At 35.8% G+C, this 21,200-nt stretch overlaps 2 protein-coding genes across 2 annotated transcripts in view; one reads left to right on the forward strand and one right to left on the reverse strand.

Moving 5' to 3' along the window:
* The window catches only part of LOC150090507 (uncharacterized), a 113,928-nt gene extending 95,039 nt beyond the window's left edge, over window positions 1–18,889 (reverse strand). The window contains exon 1 of the mRNA XM_090378553.1: window positions 18,785–18,889. Within this exon, the coding sequence (XP_090234679.1) occupies window positions 18,785–18,868 (84 nt within the window). The 5' untranslated portion in view covers window positions 18,869–18,889. The remainder of the gene's footprint in view (window positions 1–18,784) is intronic.
* Window positions 18,890–19,458: 569 nt separating this feature from the next.
* The window catches only part of LOC150090508 (uncharacterized), an 85,405-nt gene continuing 83,663 nt past the window's right edge, over window positions 19,459–21,200 (forward strand). Inside the window, exon 1 of the mRNA XM_090378578.1 lies at window positions 19,459–19,565. Coding sequence (XP_090234704.1) covers window positions 19,509–19,565 — 57 coding nt within the window. The 5' untranslated portion in view covers window positions 19,459–19,508. The remainder of the gene's footprint in view (window positions 19,566–21,200) is intronic.

Below are 21,200 nucleotides of genomic sequence, written 5' to 3' on the forward strand. Positions count from 1 at the left end.
CTGAAGTTTAACCTTGACAAATCAAAGTACTGCATATGGGTAAAAGTAAACTCAGAGAAATGTACTAACTTCGTGGTACTACACTTAAGGTGGTAGAAAATGAAAAAGACCTGGGAGTAATTGTGCCGTCAGATATGAAGTTTTCTGAGCAATGCAGACAGGCTGCCAGAGCAGGTCATGGGGTTTTGTCAATGATACATAGGAATTTTGCTAGCAGGGAAAAGGAGGTGATTGTCCTTCTGTATAAGGCAATGGTCAGGCCTTGCCTTGAGTACTGCATACAGGTCTGGAAGCCTCATTTTAGGAAGGCTGATGTAGATTTGCTTGAGCGTGTACAGAGAAGGGCAACAAGATTGGTGAGGGGAATAAAGGGATCCTCTTACCAAGAGAGGCTTAAGTTCTGCAAATTGCAATGGCTGGAGACTAGGCACCTGCGCAGTGATCTGATTGAGGTGTATAAGGCCTTGAATGGGCTACGCACTGTTGCTCCTTCCCACCTGGCTACGGAGGCACCGCGGATCTATGAAACATTCCAAATTAAAAGAACATTTTACTTCAGTATATCCCGAATACATATCAGACAGTCCAGAGCAATTCTGGACCAAGAAAGCTAGATTTGAAAAATCAGGTACATTACAAAAATTTGAATTCACTGCTTAACAGAAACTGTCTTGAAGCATCTTATAAAGTTGCATATAGCATTTGTAAACAAAAAAAAAAAAAAAAAACACACAATCGGCGAAACCTTAGTAAAACTCTATGCTTTGGAAATGGTTGAACTTGCATGTGGTTTAAATGAAAGAAAGAAACTTGAAGCATTATCTCTTTCGAATGATGTTCTATCATCCAGGATTAAAGATATGTCTGATAACATTTTAAACCAGATAATGGAGGAATTAAGAGCGACAGCATACCCTTTCAATATTTGTACAGATGGAGCACCGGCAATGCTTGGAAATACTTCTGGATTTGCCGGTTTAGTAAAAAAATAAATTGCACAAACTGTCATTACTCACTGTATGTTACATCGACATGCTTTAGCATCCAAGACTCTGCCACCTAAACTCAACCAAGTCTTAAAAATTGTAGTAAAAGTCGTCAACTTTATCAGATCCTATGAATTTTCAAAAAATTATGTTGAGAAATGGGAGCACGACATGAAATTCATTATCATACTGAAATACGTTGGCTTTCCAAAGGGCAAGTATTAAAATGCTTATTCGCACTTTGTGCAGAAGTTTTATACTTTTTAAAACAAAAAGAAAGTTTTCTTGCCCAGCAATTTGAAAAACAAGAATTTGAAATTAGTTTGGCTTATTTAGCAGATATTTTTGGCCACATGAATGAAATTAATCTTTCAATTCAAGGAATTGCGATTACTATCATTGATGCCTCTGAAATATTAAAAGCGTTTTTATCAAAGTTACCACTTTGGTAAAGAAACTATGCAAATTTTTTCCAAATTTACAATCAGCTTTAAAAAAAAAAAGGATCAAACAGTGACGTGATCTTGCCTGTTTCTGTGCAGACAGATATTATTGTACATATGGACAAGCTTCAATGTTCTTTTGATAATTATTTTTGTTCTGATGAGTTAACAATGGATCTGTAATCCTTTTGTAACAGCAATCCTTTCTGTAACAACATGGATCTGTAATCCTTTTATTATTAACATTGATGATATTAAGGATGAGGAATCAATTAAAGATGATCTTATTGATTTAAGATCAAAAGAACTGCTAAAACAAAAATTTAATTCTGCATGTTCAGAAGAATTTTGGTCTTCTTTAAAAGAAGCCTATCTTGCATTAGTAAGGAAAGACAGATTCCACGAATCTTTTAATTCCATTTGTGACAACTTATATGTGCAAAATTTATTAAAATGTTTGCAATTAGAACTCTTCAGTCATTAAAGTAAATTATTTGACACTGCATGTGTTTATTGTGTAATGGGGGAGTAGGCAAATATTTATTTTATTCTAATTCTGAGTAGCTGCTGAAAATTTTAAAATAGCAGTGTATCAGATGAGTTGTTCAATGGCATAGTTGGAGTTACACAGGTATCCTGTGATATCACACTACTACATGTGATAGCATTAGGTGGTTTATTATAGACTTATTTTCATTTATTTATTTTGACTCTTTGTATGATTTTTCCCCCAATGATTTTGTTTTTGTGGTGGAGATTTTCATCTCGTATGAGAAAACAAAATATTAGACTACTCTTGGATATTAGCATTAGCATTAGTAGAGGCATTTGATGCAAGAAAGGAAGCTTATGCAGCATCAGCCAAAAAAAAAAAAAAAAATAAATAAATAAATAAAAAATAACCACTTCCACTTCACCTCTCTGTTCGTTCGAAATACCTGTCCAGCTGAGCCTTAAATTTATTTAGGCTATCAACTTCCACGACAAGGGATGGAAGTCTGTTCCACCAACCAACCAACCACCAGCTGGCTAAAGGCAAATTTCCTCACGTCTATCCTACATCTGTCTTTCCTCAATTTGAATTTATGCCCTCTCAGGTGATTATTCTGAGCTAGAGGAAGAATCCCATCAGCATTGAGCATGCTCAAACTATTCAAGGCTTTATACACCTCTATCAGATCACCTCGCTGGTGCCTAGTCTCCAGACACTGTAATTTGCCAAACTTAAGCCTTTCGTTGTAAGAGCACCTTACGAAGAAAGGCTTCCATTCACTAATCTTTTTGCCCTTTTCTGTACTCGTTCCAGCATCTCTACATCCTTCTTGAAATGAGGCCTCCAGACCTGTATACAGTACTCTAGGTGTGGCCTGACCATTGCCTTATACAAGGGAATAATCACCTCCTTATCCCTGCTAGAAAAATTCCTATATATCATCGACAATACACCATGAGCTACTCTTGCAGCCTGTCTGCACTGCTCAGAAAACTTCATATCTGCTTGCACAACCACCCCCAGGTCCCTTTCATTCTCTACCACTGTCAGTGTAGTACCACAGAGTTGATACGTTGCTCTGGGGTTGCTGTTTCCCATATGTAGTACTTTACATTTGTCAATGTTAAACTTTATTTGCCACCTCTCAGCCCATCTGTTCAACCTTTCCAGATCCTGTTGCAGTAGCATAGTGTCAGTAGTGTCCTTGACAACCCTGCCAACCTTCGTATCGTCTGCAAACTTGGACATTAAGCTTGATATACCATCATCAATATCATTTATAAATACTTTTTTGAGGTTGTCACAGACATTCTCTCAGATATGCCAGACAAGCTGTTCTTGCTACCTGGGAGTCTAAAACGCTGATGGAACTGATATTCGGGTGACACTCAAGTCAAAGTGGACCCAATTTCGGCGAAGTCCGGACGGTCTATGACAGCCAAATCCTCTGCTTGCACCTTCACGATGGTGGGACTGTTAGTAATCCTGGGTATAACCTTCATGCACAAGTACATGGTGGGTGACCACCCAGGTGTGAACCAACGTAAGCAGGGGTCGAGGTGTGGCGCCCACACCACATGGAGGAACGCCGCCCCTCTATGTTACCAGGCAGTACTAGGTGGTAGATGACTCTCATCAACCGGTGAAATACCACCACTTTGCTTATTGGAGGCTTGAAGTGGTGGAACCCATGTTTAGTCTCTAGAGCTAAGTTCCGGCCAACCCTTCCCTATCTCTTCCATCATGCAGTATGATTGATGATTTTTGAGGTTATGATGAATGTCGTGGCGAGATCCAATATTCCTTACATTTTGAGGGTACAGCTCTAAAACGGTGTTCGCAGGCCGGCTGCTAGTTAGTACACCGGACTGAACCTATTGGTAACCCTCTAGGAAGCTTCCGGATCAGCTAGTGTATAATCTTGCTACCTCTACTCTGCCAGATAGTGACTGGAGGGAGTCCGAGTAGTGTGTATGCGGGGAGCATTGTCGAGGCCACGTTATGTCAAGGATCTGGGTATATTCTTACCACATGTACGCCATATCCAAAAATTTCATTACTTCATACAGCATGTCCCACCCACTTTTTCTTACTATTCAATACACCATGAATTATCAAAATAATAGAGCAAGCTTATCTGCGAAAAGATCTAAACCTCCCAAGGACTTCCTAATTCATTTCACAAATATACGTGGTCTCAATTCTAATCTCAACGATGTCCACTTCCACTTGCAGTCTTCCAAACTCCATGTACTTTTTCTGACCGAATCTCAGTTATCAGTTGATTCAACTACTGCTCATCTCAGATGTCCAAATTATTTGCTGTATGATTCCTTTCGCCTCAAAGGTGGTACTTGTGCATATGTCCGTTCTGATATTCCCTGTCAGAGACTTGGCAATTTGGAATCTCCTCTCTTTGATCTTCTCTGGCTTAAAATCTCTCTACCTCATTGTGTAAAATTCATCTGTTGTCTCTACCGTTCTCCCAACTCCACTAATCACTTGGAGTTCTTTGACTTCCTCTCTTTGCAACTTGACTTTCTCCAGTCCAACTTTCCTAACAGTGAGGTAATTTTCCTTGGTGATTTTAACGTTCACAACTCCAGCTGGCTTCCGTTTTCTAGTCACACCGACCCAGCAGGTCGAGATGCTGAGGCTTTTGCAATTACTAATGACCTAGCACAGATTGTTCATTTACCTACAAGAATTTCGGACAATCCTAATCATACAGCCAATACGCTTGATCTTTTTCTCACAAACAACCCTTCTAAGTACAAGGTTGAAGTGAGAGGTCCTTTAGGCACTTCAGATCACAACATGGTGATTGCCTCTTCTCCAATGGAACCTTTATCTCATGGCTATTCCCAACCTCGTATTGTTTGGCATTACAAGAATGCAAAATGGGATGACCTGCGAGACTTCTTTTCTTTGGTCTGATTACTGTTTCAAAACTTCTGATGTCAACGTTTGCTCAGATCGTGTCAGTGAAATTATTCTTGCAGGAATGGAATCCTTTATCCCACACTCCACTTTAAAATCTCGTCCTTTATCTAAACCTTGGTTTTCCAATAAATGTGCTAAGGCTGTCCAAGAGAAGAACGTTGCATATCGCAATTGGCTTGTTTCTAATTCTCCAGTTTCATTTTCTGCCTACACCAAAGCTCGCAACAATTGTAAAGCAGTTATTAATCAGTCCAAACTAGAGTTTGAACAGGCTAAGAGTAGAAAACTTGCTTCTTGCCCTAATGGTAGCCGAGCATTCTGGTCTCTTGCCAAAGCTATTGGCCGCAACTTTTGCCCATCTCTGCTCCCACCTCTGTCCAAACCAGATGGTTCTGTTGTCACTTCAGCCAAGGATAAAGCTGACCTGCTAGCATCCCATTTTTCTACCAGCACATGTATTAATGATCTTGGTAAAACACCTCCCACCATTCCTAACACGCTCCATTCAATGCCTCCTGTGGTCTTCCGTCAAAAGGATATCAGAAGGATTTTGATGAATCTTGATGCTAAGAAAGCTCCAGGTCCTGATGGTATTTCTCCACTTGTTCTCAAAACCTGTGCTCCTGAACTTACTCCTATTCTTTGCCGCCTTTTTTCACTTTCTTATTCCAAAGGTGTTTTTCCTTCTGCTTGGAAATTTGCTCATATCCAGCCAGTTCCTAAAAAGGGTGATAAATCCCTCCCATCCAATTATCGTCCCATTGCAATTACTTCTACTCTTTCTAAAGTAATGGAAAAATCAATTAACCGCCAACTCTTAAACTACCTAGAAACCTTCCATCTGATCAACGATCGCCAGTATGGATTCCGTCAGTGTCGATCCACTGGTGATATTCTGGCTTATGTTACCCATTTATGGACTAATTCAATGGAAAGGTTTGGTGAAACACAAGTATTTGCTCTTGACATCTCAAAGGCTTTTGATCGTGTTTGGCATATAGGTCTTCTAAACAAGCTTCCATCTTATGGTTTGCCAACTGTTTTTAGTAACTGGTTATCCAGTTTTCTCTCTGATCGCTCACTGAGGGTGATGGTAGATGGCTCTCTGTCTTCTAACTTCTCCACTAATGCCGGTGTCCCCCAAGCTTCAGTTCTTTCCCCCACTCTTTTCCTCTTGTATATCAATGACCTTCTCCCATTGACTGGAAATCCTATCCATAGTTTTGCCGATGATAGCACATTGCATTCAACTTTCCATTTTGAGAAACCTTGTCCAGCTCAATCAGCTTGAAGTTCTCGAAAATCTGCTGCCAATTCCTTAAATGCCGATCTTCAGGTAATTCTCCAGTGGGGCAAAGACAACTTAGTTGATTTCAACCCTTCTAAAACTCAATCTTGTCTTATATCTCGCAAAAAGGATTCTTCTGCTCCTATGCTTATCTTTAGTAACACTCCGATTTCTAGGCAAAATGATATCTCTCTTTTGGGGATTACCCTAACTTCTAATCTCTCTTGGCACAAGCATATTACAAATATTGCTTCCTCTGCATCTAAAAAATTTGGTTTTCTCTTTCGCTCTCGGCGTTACTTTTCTCCCAAACAGCTGCTCACTCTGTATAAATCGCAAATCCACCCTGCCATGGAATATTGTTCCCACATCTGGGGTGGTGCCCCCAAAACCTCTCTCCGGCTTCTCGATTCCATTCAGAAGAGGGCAGTTAGGTTAATTAATGATTCATCTCTAACAGAGTCTCTCCACTCGCTTTCTCCTAGACGCACTGTTTCTGCTGCATGCTTCTTCTACAGATACTTCCATGGGCACTGTTCTTCTGAATTGGCTTCTATAATTCCCGCTCTCTCTTTCAAAACAGTCTGAACACGTGCCGCCACCAGTCAACATCCATTTACTGTCCAACTTCAAACCCACAGAACCAACTTTTCATCTTCCTCATTTATTCATTCAACTGCCTTTTTCTGGAACAACCTTCCTTCATACGTATTTCCTGAAAATTACAATCTACAGAAGTTCAAGTCCAATATCAACAAATATCTTCTTTCATCTTCTCAACCTCCAACCCAAGCACGGTACTAAGTACTATAGGTTATAATACCTCTCGTGTTTGGGGTTCTCATAAAAAAAAAAAAAAAAAAAGAAAACAATAATGGACCCAATACTGAACCCTGAGGGACTCCACTAATAACATTAGTCCATTGATGAGCAGTGTCCATTGATTACCACTCTCTGTCTTCTCCCCCTCAACCACCCCTTTATCCATAGCAGCAATTTGCCTCCAATGCCACACTGCTCCAATTTATGCAGCAGTCTTCCATGTGCAACAGCATCAAAAGCCTTTCTAAGATCCAAGTATATAATATCAAAGTTATTCCCTGCATCCAGTTCTTTTTGACTGCATCATAGTATCCAATCAAATTGGTCAGGCAAGACTTCCCCTTAACAAAACCATGCTGTGTCTGAGCTATAACTGAAGTCTTGTCTAGATGATCCTGCAGTGCTTCTTTAACCAGTGCCTCCATTAATTTCGCTGAAACAGAAGTTAAACTAACAGGTCTATAATTACTTATGTCGCCCTTTTATCCTCCTTTGTGAATTGGGGTCATATTGCACATCTCTAGTCCATAGGTTCTTCCCCTAAGTCCAAGGAAGCTCTCATAATTATGGCTAAGGGTTTGCTTACTTCCTTTGCTGCCTCCTTTAATATAACTGGATAGATCCCATCCACACCAGGTGCCTTTCTTGTATTTATCTTCAACAATTTCTCCTCCACTTTACTCTCAGTTATTACAAGATTCTCTAGCTTACTGCCAGAGTTGAATACACCTCTGGCATTCCCCTCGCTGAATAACTCCTCTTGTGTGAATGTCGATGCAAAATATTCATTTAGTTTGTTAGCTACCTGAGCAGGATCATCAACAGTTGACCCATCGATATCAAGTGGACCAATCTGATTCATCCCCTTCCTTCTAGAGTTTACATATCACCCAGAATATTGAAATTAAGACTAAATTCTGTCTTATACAACAACAATCATTGGCATCTACCACCAGTAGAAGGCAACACTGATGAACCCGCAGAATTTTATGATGAATTACCACAGATCATAGAACAAACTAACAAAAACGAATACCTCATACTAGCAGGAGATTTTAATGCAACGATTGGTGCTGAATTAGTAGACAAATGTATAGGATTAGAAGGTGAACCTGTCGTTAACAATAATGGAAAATGCTTGATAGACTTCTGCATTTTTAATAAAAAATTAAAATTACAAATACTTTTTTTTTTCAGACACAAGAATATCCATAAATTCACATGGGAAGCAAGAAACAGTCTATAATAGATTATATTCTCATTAATGAAAATTTAAATGATAAAATTAGAGACACTAGAGTATCCAGAGGCAGTGAAATTGACAGTGATCACTACCTAGCTGAAAGCACTTTCAAAATAAAAAGAAGAAAATAACAACAAAACCTACTAAGAAATTAAAAATACATTTGTTGGAAGATGAAAGCACTAAATTCCCGTATGAAAGTGATAATTTTGAGGAAATCTGGTCAAACATGAAAAAATCAATTCTGGGAGCTGCTGAAGAAAGTCTTGGATATAAACCTATAAAAACTGGCTAAGAACTTGGAATGAAGAACTGAAACAAACAATCAATGAGAAAAAAAAAAAGACCTATAAACTGTTCCTACAAACTAAAGACCTACATCTACATCTACACATAAAATATAAAAAGCTTAGAGCAGAAGTCAGAAAACTAACCAGAAGAATCCGACAAGATGACTGGGATAAATTTGTTAAATCTTTAGAACATGATATCACGCACCCACAGAGAAGAGGTTTTAATATTTTTAAGAAATTACAACTAGACACAAATGATCAAATAAAAACCATGTCTCAAGCAGAATGGAAGCAACAGTATTCCAAACTATGGTATAACCCTGGCACTAGCGAATTGGAAGATGAATCTGTGGTAACCAAAGATGAAGAAAATATAACAATGAAAGAACTAGAGTTAATATTACAAAAACCGAAAAAGCCCAGGCATAGACAATTTGAATGTAGAACTATTTAAATATGGTGGCACCTTACTAAAAAAATGCACTACTAAAATTATTTAACATCATATGGCATAAGCAACAGATACTCAAAGATTGGGAAACAGGAATAGTAATCAATTTACACAAAAAAGCTCCAGAAATAACCCTAACAACTACAGAGGGGTAACACTGTTGTCAACTACTTCAAAGCTATACTCTAATATGCTAAAGAATAAACTTAATAAATACAGTGAACAATTCTTAGAAGAAGAACAATGTGGGGTCAGAATAGGGAGAAGCACAATACATGCCATTTTCTCATTACAACAAATTTTGGAGAAAAGAAGAGAATTCAATCTACCAACATTTCTGCTGTTTATTGATTATGAAAAAGCATATGACAATGTAAACCGGGAAAAACTTTGGTAGATTCTACGTGAAGAAAATATCCCATCCCAATCTGGAAAGCGATGCAAAGCCTATATAAGAACTCAGTCTGCATAAAATATTCTAATGGTCAACTATCAGACCCAATTAACACCAATAAAGGAGTCAAACAAAAATGTGGACTATCGCCAAATTTATTTAATATCTACATCAATAAAATTATTAAAGAATGGAAACAAACAATTAGCATTTGTTTGTTTCCATTCAAAGAATATGCAGAAAGACTTTGAATATGTGGGTTGCAGAGTTTGGAAACTAGATACCTTATAGGAGATTTGATTGAGGTGTTTAAGGCTCTGAGAGGCATCAGTAAAATGAACAAGGACGAAATTTTCAAGGTTATAAATGATGCCAAAACTAGGGGACATAAATACAAGTTACGGGGGGGGGGGAATGTTTAGATTGGACTGCAGGAAGTTTTATTTTAGCCAGCGAGTTATAAATTACTGGAATAAGTTGCCTACATGGGTGGTAGAGGCTGACAGTTTAGGGAAATGCAAAGGTCATCTGGATAGTACCTTCGGGTCAGGGAAGTGCATAGGATGATAGGTTTAATTTCCTTTTCTTTTACTAATTATTATTATTTATTTATTTTATTATTTTTTTTATCATTGTTTTATTCATTGGTTTTTTTTTTTTGGCCAGTGCAGCATAAGCCATAGGCTTTCTTGCACCATGCGGCCATTACTAATACTAATACTAAAACAGGATTTTCGACACTCGTTTCATGAACACCAGGGGCTCACAGCTGGTGAGTATGGGCTTGGCACACCCAGGGTCCTGAGCTAGATATCATCATTCTTCTCTTTCTTGTTGATTCCCTTCCCTTCCCTTCTATTCTTATTCTCTCTCTCTCTCTCTCTCTCTCTCTCTCTCTCTCTCAGGGTAATTCAGAAATTTTTTTTTTAGCTGGTGCAGCATAAGCCCCAGGCTTCCTTGCACCATATGGCTAATAATAATAATAATAATAATTAAAAACAAAGAAACGAAATAAGCTTCTTGTGGAACATGATATGCATGTTTCTTTATATTGTAGTTTTAAATGTTTTTCACCAACCTTATGTAGAAATAAAACACAAAGAAAACAAAAACTGGAATCTTGATAACTGTATTTATAATAAGTTATATTTGTCTGTATTTACAATAAATTATATTTAACTTTACAACTAAAATATATACATATAAAATATACATTAAAATATACTGGGTTAAGAACAATAAAATACATTAAAATATACTAAATTAAAATCGATAAAACCAAAGCTTTCGAAGGCTCCTGCCTTCTTCTTCAGCGGTATATTCTTCATACCGCTGAAGAAGAAGGCAGGAGCCTTCGAAAGCTTTGGTTTTATCGATTTTAATTTAGTATATTTTAATGTATTTTATTGTTCTTAACCCAGTATATTTTAATGTATATTTTATATGTATATATTTTAGTTGTAAAGTTAAATATAATTTAATTTTAAATACAGACAAATATAACTTATTATAAATACAGTTATCAAGATTCCAGTTTTTGTTTTCTTTGTGTTTTATTTCTACATAAGGTTGGTGAAAAACATTTAAAACTACAATATGAACATACCCAACCTCAGAGGCCTGTTTGAAGGATGCATGTTTCTTTATCGAAGATGGTTCCCCAGTTCACTGTTTTAACAATGCTCACATTAAACTTCTGGTTTTATTTTTTCTATTTTCTTTTTTATTTATTTTATTCGTATACATTATTTATGCTTGTTAAATATTTAAGATTACTAAAATATTGTAGAAATAAGTAAATAAAGATATTTTATAATGGGGTACGCAATTGATGTTAAATTTGACAAGGGGTACGTGGGTAGAAAAAGGTTAAGAACCACTGGTCTAGAGAATACAGGTTATTTATTATTTAATTTGTGAAGTTTTCCTTACAGAGCAAACAAGTGGCCAGGAAAACTCAGGATCAGGGGAGGTGCAAGTGTTATTTGCACCCCGAAGGCATTAAACATTTAAAACTAAAGATGAGATATTTCAAAAAAAAAAAAGAAAAAAAAAAAAAGATTACTTGCACAGAACTAATTCTGTGAATTGTTGTTAAATATTATTGATGAATGGCATCAGTTGTGTGAATTGTCACTAAGCATTGCTGATTGGAAACTGTCATTGCATGAGTGAACGGATCAAATTTGTGTTTCATTCAGTGTTTGAGTTTATAATTATGCTTAAAACAGCAAAACCCACAAGCATAAAAGAATAAAAGCAAATACTTTAACAGTAAGTAAAAAAATCTATTAATAATACACTCCTAATTATTTAGAGAGTTGTTAAAACTGGGAGGAAGAGACATAACACAAAAACTGGTAAGGCTCTTCACAAAGTGCATTAGAAAAGGTGTGACGCCTAAGCAGTGGAATAATGCAATCATAGTTTTGCTGCATAAGAAAGGAGATAAAGCAGACAAACTGATTTATCTCCTTTCTTATGGAAATTATAGACCAATTAGCTTGTTATCCCACATCTACAAGTTGTTCACAAGGGTCATTACTAACAGATTAAAAAGAATACTTGATGAGAATCAACCGAAAGAGCAAGCTGGCTTTAGGACAGGATTCTCAACCATGGATCACCTTCACGTAATATCACAGCTAATGGAGAAAGCAAATGAATATAAAACACCATTATGCCTGGCATTTGTGGATTATGAAAAGGCATTTGACTCCATACAGCATAAGGCAATGTTTCGGGCACTGGAAAGACAAGGCATAGATACCCCATATATTATGATTTTGAAGAAAATATATGAGAGTGCTACCTCCTTTATTAGACTAGACAAAGACAGTAGGAAATTTAAAATCGAGAAAGGAGTTCAACAAGGAGACACAATATCTCCAAAGCTGTTTACTGCTGCCCTTAAGGAAGCTTTCAGAAGATTAGACTGGTCGCAGAAAGGAGTCAATGTGAACGGAGAGTACCTAAACCATTTACGATTTGCAGATGACATTGCGGTCATATGCCACGATCCCAAAGAATTAGAGGAAAATCTTAATCAGTTATGCACAGTTAGTAAGGATTTTGGACTAAAGATGAATATGGCTAAAACAAAAGTAATGATCAACAGGTATGCCACAGAAAGGGAAATAACGATTGAAGGAGCAGTAATTGAAAAGGTGGAGTCATATACTTATCTGGGACAAGTATATGACTGTAATAATGATAAATGGCTGGAAGTCAAGAGAAGAATAAATTTTGGATGGATAGCATTCAGGAAATATAGTCACATACTGAAGAGCAATATCCCAGTTTGTCTGAAACGTAAAATAATGAACCAATGTATACTCCCCACCATGACTTATGGATGTGAAACTTGGTCACTCACCAAAAGAATGGAAGAGAAGCTGAGAACTATACAGCGAAGAATGGAACGAATTATATTGGGAATCAGACTGTTAGATAAGAAGAGAAACACATGGATTAGGCAGCAAACTCAAGTAAAGGACATTCTTATCAAAACTAAAGAACTAAAATGGTCTTGGGCAGGACACACAGCTCGAAGACATGATGACAGATGGACTAAAAAAATAACAGAATGGTACCCAAGAGGAGCTAGAAGAAAACCTTGAAGACAAAGGCAGAGATGGATAGATGAAATTCATGAGTTTTTGGGTAGTAAATGGATGGCCAGTGCTCAAAACAGAAGGAACTGGCAGTGGATTGAAAATGGCTGATGATGATGAATTATTTAGAAAATGAGCAAACAAAAACAGCCATCGATTCTTAACTACTTTTCAAAGAAAGTAGAGGATTGAAATCAAAATAGAAACAATAAACTGGAGCCTACATTTTCTTCTCTTGAGGAAAATAATGAAATAAACCACCAAATTATAGTGACATTATACTAATCAGCATGATATTAGTAATTTTGTTGGAAAAAGTTTAAGCAATAAAGAAAAATATCAGAGTATTGGAGAACTTTGGAAGCTTAAATAGAGTTATATTTTCCCTTCCTCAATTTATGGGAATGCAAAAACCAAGTGAAAATTCAATTATCTATGGCTTCCTGAATTTCCTTGGTTTACTTCTTCAGCTAAAGATAATTGTGTATACTGCAAGTATTGTGTATTATTTGCCAATCAATTTGTTGGAAAATACAGCAGTCAAAATGTTGGTCATTTTGTCTCTAAACAATTCTACAAGTGGAAAAAAGGTACAAGAAATGTTTAAAAAACATAATGAAACAAAATACCACCAATCTGCAAATACAATCTGATAATTTGAAGAATTGTGATCGTAAAAAGGATTTCTGTTTTTGAAATGATGGATACAGTTTGTAGGTGGTAGATGACTTTCATCAACCGGTGAAATACCACCACTTTGCTTATTGGAGGCTTGAAGTGGTGAAACCCATGTTTAGTCTCTAGAGCAAAGTTTCTGGCATCGCCCTCCCCCATACTTCTCCTTCAACCCATGCACGGTACTAAGTACTATAGGTTTTGATACCTTTTGTGTTTGGGGTTTTCATAAAAAAAAAAAAAAAAAGTCTTCCAAAGTCAAATGTGCCAAACTAGATCAAGAACAGCTTCCATAATAAAACTATAATATTTTGCAGCAGAAATGGCTTGGTATTAAGGGACATCAAGACACAGCTCAATTTATTACAAGGATTGATGTGGGAGTTGAAGTTTAAAATCATACTTAGAAACTTGCACTTTTCATGCTATACATATTTCTTGAAAGGTTAAAAATGAAATAATTAACTCTTGTAAATTATCATAAAATTGAAATTATTGAAAAAAAAATGAAATTGAAATGGCAAATCAGAGCAAATGTTTTGTAGTTCTAGATAATGAAACAATAGACGTGTCACTGAAAGAACAATTCACTGTTTGTGTTAAATTTGTAAGAATGTGAAGAAAAAATGAAAGTGGTAGAGTACTTTTTGCAATTTGTTTCTGTAACACTGGTTTATGGAGAAGATCTGGCAAAAAAGTCAACTTTTTTAGATGTGGGTTTGGATTAAAAGTATTTGAGAGGTCAATGTTATGATGGTGCAGCAACAGAAATGTCATAAAAATTTAGTGGCATACAAGTTAAAATTTTAGAAAAGTATCCTAATGCTTCCACATACATTGTATCCCCCACATTTCCTTAATCTTGCAATATCAGATGTTTGCCAAATAAGAGAAATTAGAAACTATTAGGTATAATTGAAAGATGATATTCTTTTACGAACACAGGCAACCCCCGTATAACATGGTACTTCAACAAGATTTCGCTCTAACACACGATTGATAAATTGTGGCAATCCTCGCACAACATGGTACTTATATAAACAGTTTTGCTCTAACACAGTTAGAGAATTTTGGCAAACCTTGCATAACAGGGTATTTTTGAGTTTGTGTGGGGAAAGCCCTGCTATTATGTTGGATGTAATTTTTCAACATTTCCACTCTTTTTGAATCCCTGCTGTTGACTCGCTAGTCAAAAAAAAAATTGAGAAATCCATGTATTTTATTTTAATGGGAAATTCCCGCATTACGTTCTGTGCTATTGAACTTGTTGAAAAATCTAAATTTCAAAGTTTTATTACTATTGGATAGCACACCAGGCCATCCAAACTTTTAAGTTACGTTCCTACCACCATAGTTGTACTGGGTTAATACAACTTCTTTCATTCAGCCATTAGATCAAGGCATTATATCCGCCTTTAAAACTCATTACATCAGAAAATCATTACAATGGAATTTGGAAAAAATTTATTCTGAATCTATTGAAGTAATGGAGGCATGGAAACATTTCTCAATTGTGGACTGTATCAGAATCATAGCTCTATCTCTGAAAGAAGTAAAACTGTCAATGTTAAATGCATGTGGAAAAATAAGGAGAAATATGGTTGAACCGGCAGAAAATGGAATCGGTGCAATAGTAGACTTACTATGTCGATAGGAGGGGAAGGTTTTGATGATATCACTACTGAAGCCCTCGTGGGTAGCACAGTTGACAGAATCGTCCACCTCCTCACACCAGGTGGAAAAGACCTGAGTTTGAATTCCATTGATGAAGGGAGGAATTTTTATGGGTCTTTTTCACAACGTGGGAGTTAGTCAGGCTCGAGCGAGGGTAGCATGGTTTTTCTCCTGAAAACGCTGTTTTTTTCGTTCAGCAAAACAGAAAATCAACCTCGGGACACACACACAATTTATAGACAATATTATCATTATTATCATCATTAGCCATATGATGCAAGGAAGCCTGAGGCTTATGCTGCGCCAGCCAAAAAAAAATTTCTGAATTACCCTGAGAGAGAGAGAGAGAGAGAGAGAGAGAGTAACCTGGGTGTGCCAAGCCCATACTCACCAGATGTACTCACCAAAAAATAAAAAAGATATGATTACTAAGGACGTTCAAGAATTACTGATAGAAAAAGAGGCTGGCATAGCAGATTTCGTGGAAATGGCATTTGAGGTAAAACCAGATCAATTCAGAGGATGATAGTGTAGATGTAAATTCTAAACTTCCAAATTTTACACTAAAAAGCATATGGGAAGGCACAAAGTTAACCAAGCAATTAGAATCTCATTTTTTGAATGCAGATTCTTGAATGAAAGGAGCCCAAAGTTCAAAAGGGAGCTTCAAAAATGCTTAGTTCCATATGATGAAATTCACAAAGATTTATCAAGCAAAAGCAAACAAACTCAGATTATTGATTTTTTAAAGAGTGCAGAAGATACGTAGCTTTTGGAACATAGTCCCCCCCTTTTTGTACTTTTTCTTAGTCCCATATAACATGGTTTTGCACAACACAAGATTTTATAGGAACCTAATAACCGTGTTATATGAGGGTTACTTATACATCAAAATTTTTTTATTATTATTAGCCATATGGTGCAAGGAAGCCTGAGGCTTATGCTTCACTAGCTATAAAAAAAAAAAAAAAAAAAATTCCCGAGTTAGACACTTGTGACACTCTCTCTCACCCTGAGAGAGAGTGTCACAAGCAGAAAGGAATCACCAAGAAAGAGAAGAATGATAATATCCAGCTCAGGACCCTCGGTGTGCCAAGCGCATATTCACAGATGTGATAACTGTACCCATCTGCTGAAAAAAAAAAAAAAAAAAAAAAATGCTTAAAAAAGATTTTCCCTACACACTTGATTGAAAGGTATGAATCTGTGATGGCCATAACTGAATTGTTAAAACCACTGGCAGCAGCATTATTAGGAACAACTAGATCCTAGGATGATAGAGATCCTTCATTCAGATGCTTCAAATGCTGCTAAAATTCTATCAAAATTTCAGGGTTTACCATTTCTTTATTAATAATGGAGAAATATTTTTCATGCACATTTTCCACTAATTAAAATATTATAATATGAGTTAAGTAAAATATTACTTTGAATTTTCACTCCATAAATCATACTCTGACTGTAGCATGGCTAATTTACAGGGAGAATATGATTTATAGGAGTGAAAATTTAAACCTTAATGTATAGTTGTTTGGGTGAATAACATAATAAATTAAAATTGCAAAAAGAGGAGACAGCCAAAGATGCCAGGCCCCTAAAGGGCCTGGGCCACATGGTAGTTATGCCACTGTTAAACTATATTATTAATTTCAAGTGGTATTAAACATAGTAATAATTTTAATGAAAATTTAAAGTTTTGGAAAAAGATGCTCTTCCTAAATCAGTAATAGATTGCATCTGATGCTGTAACAAAGAAATACTTCCTAACAACTACATTCTATAGAAAATATTGGCTATTCTACCAATATTTCTTTCTGGAGTGCAATTGGTAGAATTTCACTCCAGAAAGATTATTTCCAAATTTAAAATACATGAAAAATTATTTGAAAAATTCAACAGATTAAATGGATTAGTGTTATTATACATACGTACAAAATAATAACAGTACATGAATAAGTTTTTACAATGTGATCTAAAAATAAAATATCTAAGAGATTTTGTTTTTTAGTGTATATGTATAATAAGCATTCATGTATAAAATTGTGTAGTATCAATGCATATTAAATTTGTGACTTATACATACTTTACACTCACCAACAAAAATTTCTGGTTGCATCCCTGCTCAGGATGTATTATAATGATCAATAAGACCTTTCACAGCAGCAAAAAAGGATAATATTATTCTTTATGAAATGATGGCAAGATCTCATTTGGAATATTATATTCAGGTCTGGGGGCTTCATCTAAAAAAAAAAAAAAAAAAAATGACACAGAACTTCTAGAATGGGCCCAGGGAAGGGCAACTAGATTGGCTGGGAGTGCTAAAGTTGGTCCCAACAAGGTATGTTTTAGATATGGATTACAGAGCCTGGAAACTAGACAGCTTGGGAAGGGGAGGGCCCTGATAAAAGTGTTTCTGGTATTTTCATGTTGGCAGGTGAAACAAAAGCAAAGAAGCATAAATCTAAAATTTTGGGACACAGCAGAAGATTATATCAAATGAAGAAGTTGATCATCTTCAGGCAGCATGTTGTTGACAACTGGGATAAGTTTCCTCCCAAGGCAGATGGGGTTGAGTTTGACAAGGTTCAAGGCAGAATTTGATTGTTGTTTTCTAAATGTACAAAAACTGATTAACTCAGAGATTTTTCGGCTGATGCAGAATAGGTTCACTTCCTTGCATCAGGTCTTTTTAATACTAATAGTAACATAGTTATGAGTATTATGGCGTTATTTATCAACAGATTTATTTTGAAGAACGTTAACTATTTAATGATGAAACTCTTGTTTTGTTTTGCTCAATAAAATACACTGAAAACATACCAAACTTTCCAAATGGGAAGGAAGACTATCAATATTTGATAATCGTCCTTCCCACTCCTGCTTCTCTATCAACTATCACGATTCTAAAGCCTCATCACGCGTTAATACTGAGTTCAGATCGAATTCTCACATTATGTTTATTGATATCTGATTCTGGACTTTTTTATTTTTTTGAATTGGTATATTTACTGCTCATCCAGTGGTGGTAGTGACGTTATATGCATCGTAATGCAATAACTTTTCTGCAACCACCCATCATAAACATAAAAAAAAAAGTTTCTTTGCAAGTTCCCCGAGACCAAGGTGCAAACTGAACTAATAATTACCCAGCTGTACATTAAGAATTCTATAACAGAAATGTATACACCTAAACAATCACAAAATTTAATATTCAAGTTACTTAAAAAAAGGAAGCAAAATTTTACACTGAATTCCAAGTTTTCGCATTAACATATAAATTCTGATAAGAGAAGACAAGAATCACATCCAGATGAAACTAAAGTGCAAAGTAACTCAAGAAAAGTGAAATATTATCAGTCATCACTTATGGCAACTTGAAAATTATTGCTTATAGCCTTGAAGAAAAAGCGATACGGTTTGCGCATTTTCAAATGAAGCAAAAGAAAGATTAATAATACTTACTAATGTCACACTCGCTAAGATTATAAAAAAAGTTAAACATGGGCATTTAATAAATATGACGTTAAATGTATCCATTGGCGCCATCTTAAAAGAGTACAGCTGTTGTGTATCCTTACCAGATATTTTTCTATGTGAAAGAAAAGAAAACGGAATGAAACCATTTGAAGAAATAATTATTATGTGATATTTCGTTGTTATAATTTATAAATATTTATAGTTAAATATAAAATTAATTTATTAATATAAATAATGTTATAACACTATAAATATATTCAATGTTGGGAATACCTTTGAAATAAGTTACTTTTTAGGCGTACCACATTTTCAAAGAGTTCTATACAAGGCTAAATTCATATTGTGTTATTGAATAGAAAATAACTAAGTCACAGAGTAGTAACGTGATATTTCTTGAATGTTTCAGTGAGTGTGGTTTAATTTACGTGTAACAGATTATTTACGTTTGCCATTACTCGAAATCGGCTATTATGGTTTCTGTGTGAGCAATGTAAACATATTATAATCTTTTCATTATGTATACTTTAAACATTACCTACAGATTTTCCTTGGGGTAATTTTGAATTTCTGCATAGACTACTGTATATCAGCACCTGTAGATATATATATATACATATATATATATATATATATATATATATACACACACGTTATATATCATTTTTCACACCTGAAAAGGACTTTTTCTCATGTAATCAGGTGGAGTAAGATGGTTGGTGATTACATATACGTTTTACTTGCATATATTTTTGCTACCCTGAGTCAGGTGAGTTTGCTTTCACGAATTCTGTTATTGATATTAATTATTTGATAAAGCACGCTATAAAGCACATATGAATGTTATTTACCTTTTTTTTTTTGGAATAATTATAAGGTGGCACAGATTAATAACAATATAACCAATAGTAGAATAACCACCACAATGCTCTTACTGAACAAGTAGGCCGTGTTTCCTTACTCATTTGAATAACTAATTAACTAATCAAACTTAAAGAGAAAGAAATAACAGAATTAAAGAAATTTCCTGAATAACTAATTAACTAATCAAACTTAAAGAGAAAGAAATAACAGAATTAAAGAAATTTCCATTTTACAAAGGTAAGTGACATCATAAATTACAAATTAAGAATGGAATCAGTACTAATGAAGTTCTTTAAATTCTAAAACAAAACTACAAACGCAATGATATAAAACATAAACTGAAGACTTTAGAAACTAAGGTAGTGAGTAGCATTAGTAGAGGCATATGATGCAAGAAAGCAAGCTTATGAAGCATCAGCCAAACAAAAAAAAACACTTCCACTTCACCCTGCCATTCGTTCGAAATACCTGTCCAGCTGAGCCTTAAATTTATTGAGGCTATCAACTTCCACAACAAGGGATGGAAGTCTGTTCCACCAACCAACTACCCGCTGGCTAAAGGCAAATTTCCGCACATCTATCCTACATTTGTCTTTCCTCAATTTGAATTTATGCTCTCTCAGGTGATTATTCTGAGCAAGAGGAAGAATCCCATCAGCATTGAGCATGCTCAAACCATTCAAAGCTTTATACACCTCTATCAGATCACCTCGCCGGTGTCCAGTTTCCAGACACTGTAATTTTCAAAACTTAAGCCTTTCTACGTAAGAGCAACCCTTTGTTCCATTCACTAATCTTGTTGCCCTTCTCTGTACTCGTTCCAGCATCTCTACATCCTTCTTGAAATGAGGGCTCCAGACCTGTATACAGTACTCAAGGTGTGGCCTGAATATTGCCTTATACAAAGGAATAATCACCTTATCCCTGCTAGAAAAATTCATTGTATATCATTGACAAGACACCATGAGCTACTCTTGCAGCCTGTCTGCACTGCTCAGAGAACTTCATATCTGCCTGCACAATTACCCCCAAGGTCATTTTCATTCTCCACCACTGTCAGTGTAGTACCACAGGGTTGATACGTTGCTCTAAGGTTGCTGTTTCACATACGTAGTACTTCGGATGGAACACTAAACAAAACGAGCAGAGGGAGATATCTTGCTACTCTGTCAACTAAGTGGAAGTGCTATTTCTTGACTGTTTCAGTGAGCGTGCTTAATTTTACGTGTAACAGATTATTTACATTTGCCATTACCCAAAATGACTCTGATGAGTATAATAAGAAACTGTACAGGGAAATAGATTGGGTCAGTAAATTAGAGGGTCTTATAATGATTTTAATTTCCCAGACATTGACTGGAATTTGTGGGTTGGTCAACTCACACACTATCAAGGCATTTGTGGATTTATTGCATGATTGTTTTCTACATCAGCATGTTCAGGAGGAAACTAGAGGAAGTAATACTCTTGATCTGATGTGGCAGTGATCACAGTGCTGAAGTGGGTTTTTCTCAAAGAGGTAACTACTATCAGTGGTAAA

The sequence above is a fragment of the Mastigoproctus giganteus genome, chromosome 1 (assembly GCF_048544385.1).
Source record: "Mastigoproctus giganteus isolate SK-2022 chromosome 1, ASM4854438v1, whole genome shotgun sequence".
NCBI classification, from domain to species: Eukaryota; Metazoa; Arthropoda; class Arachnida; order Uropygi; family Thelyphonidae; genus Mastigoproctus; species Mastigoproctus giganteus.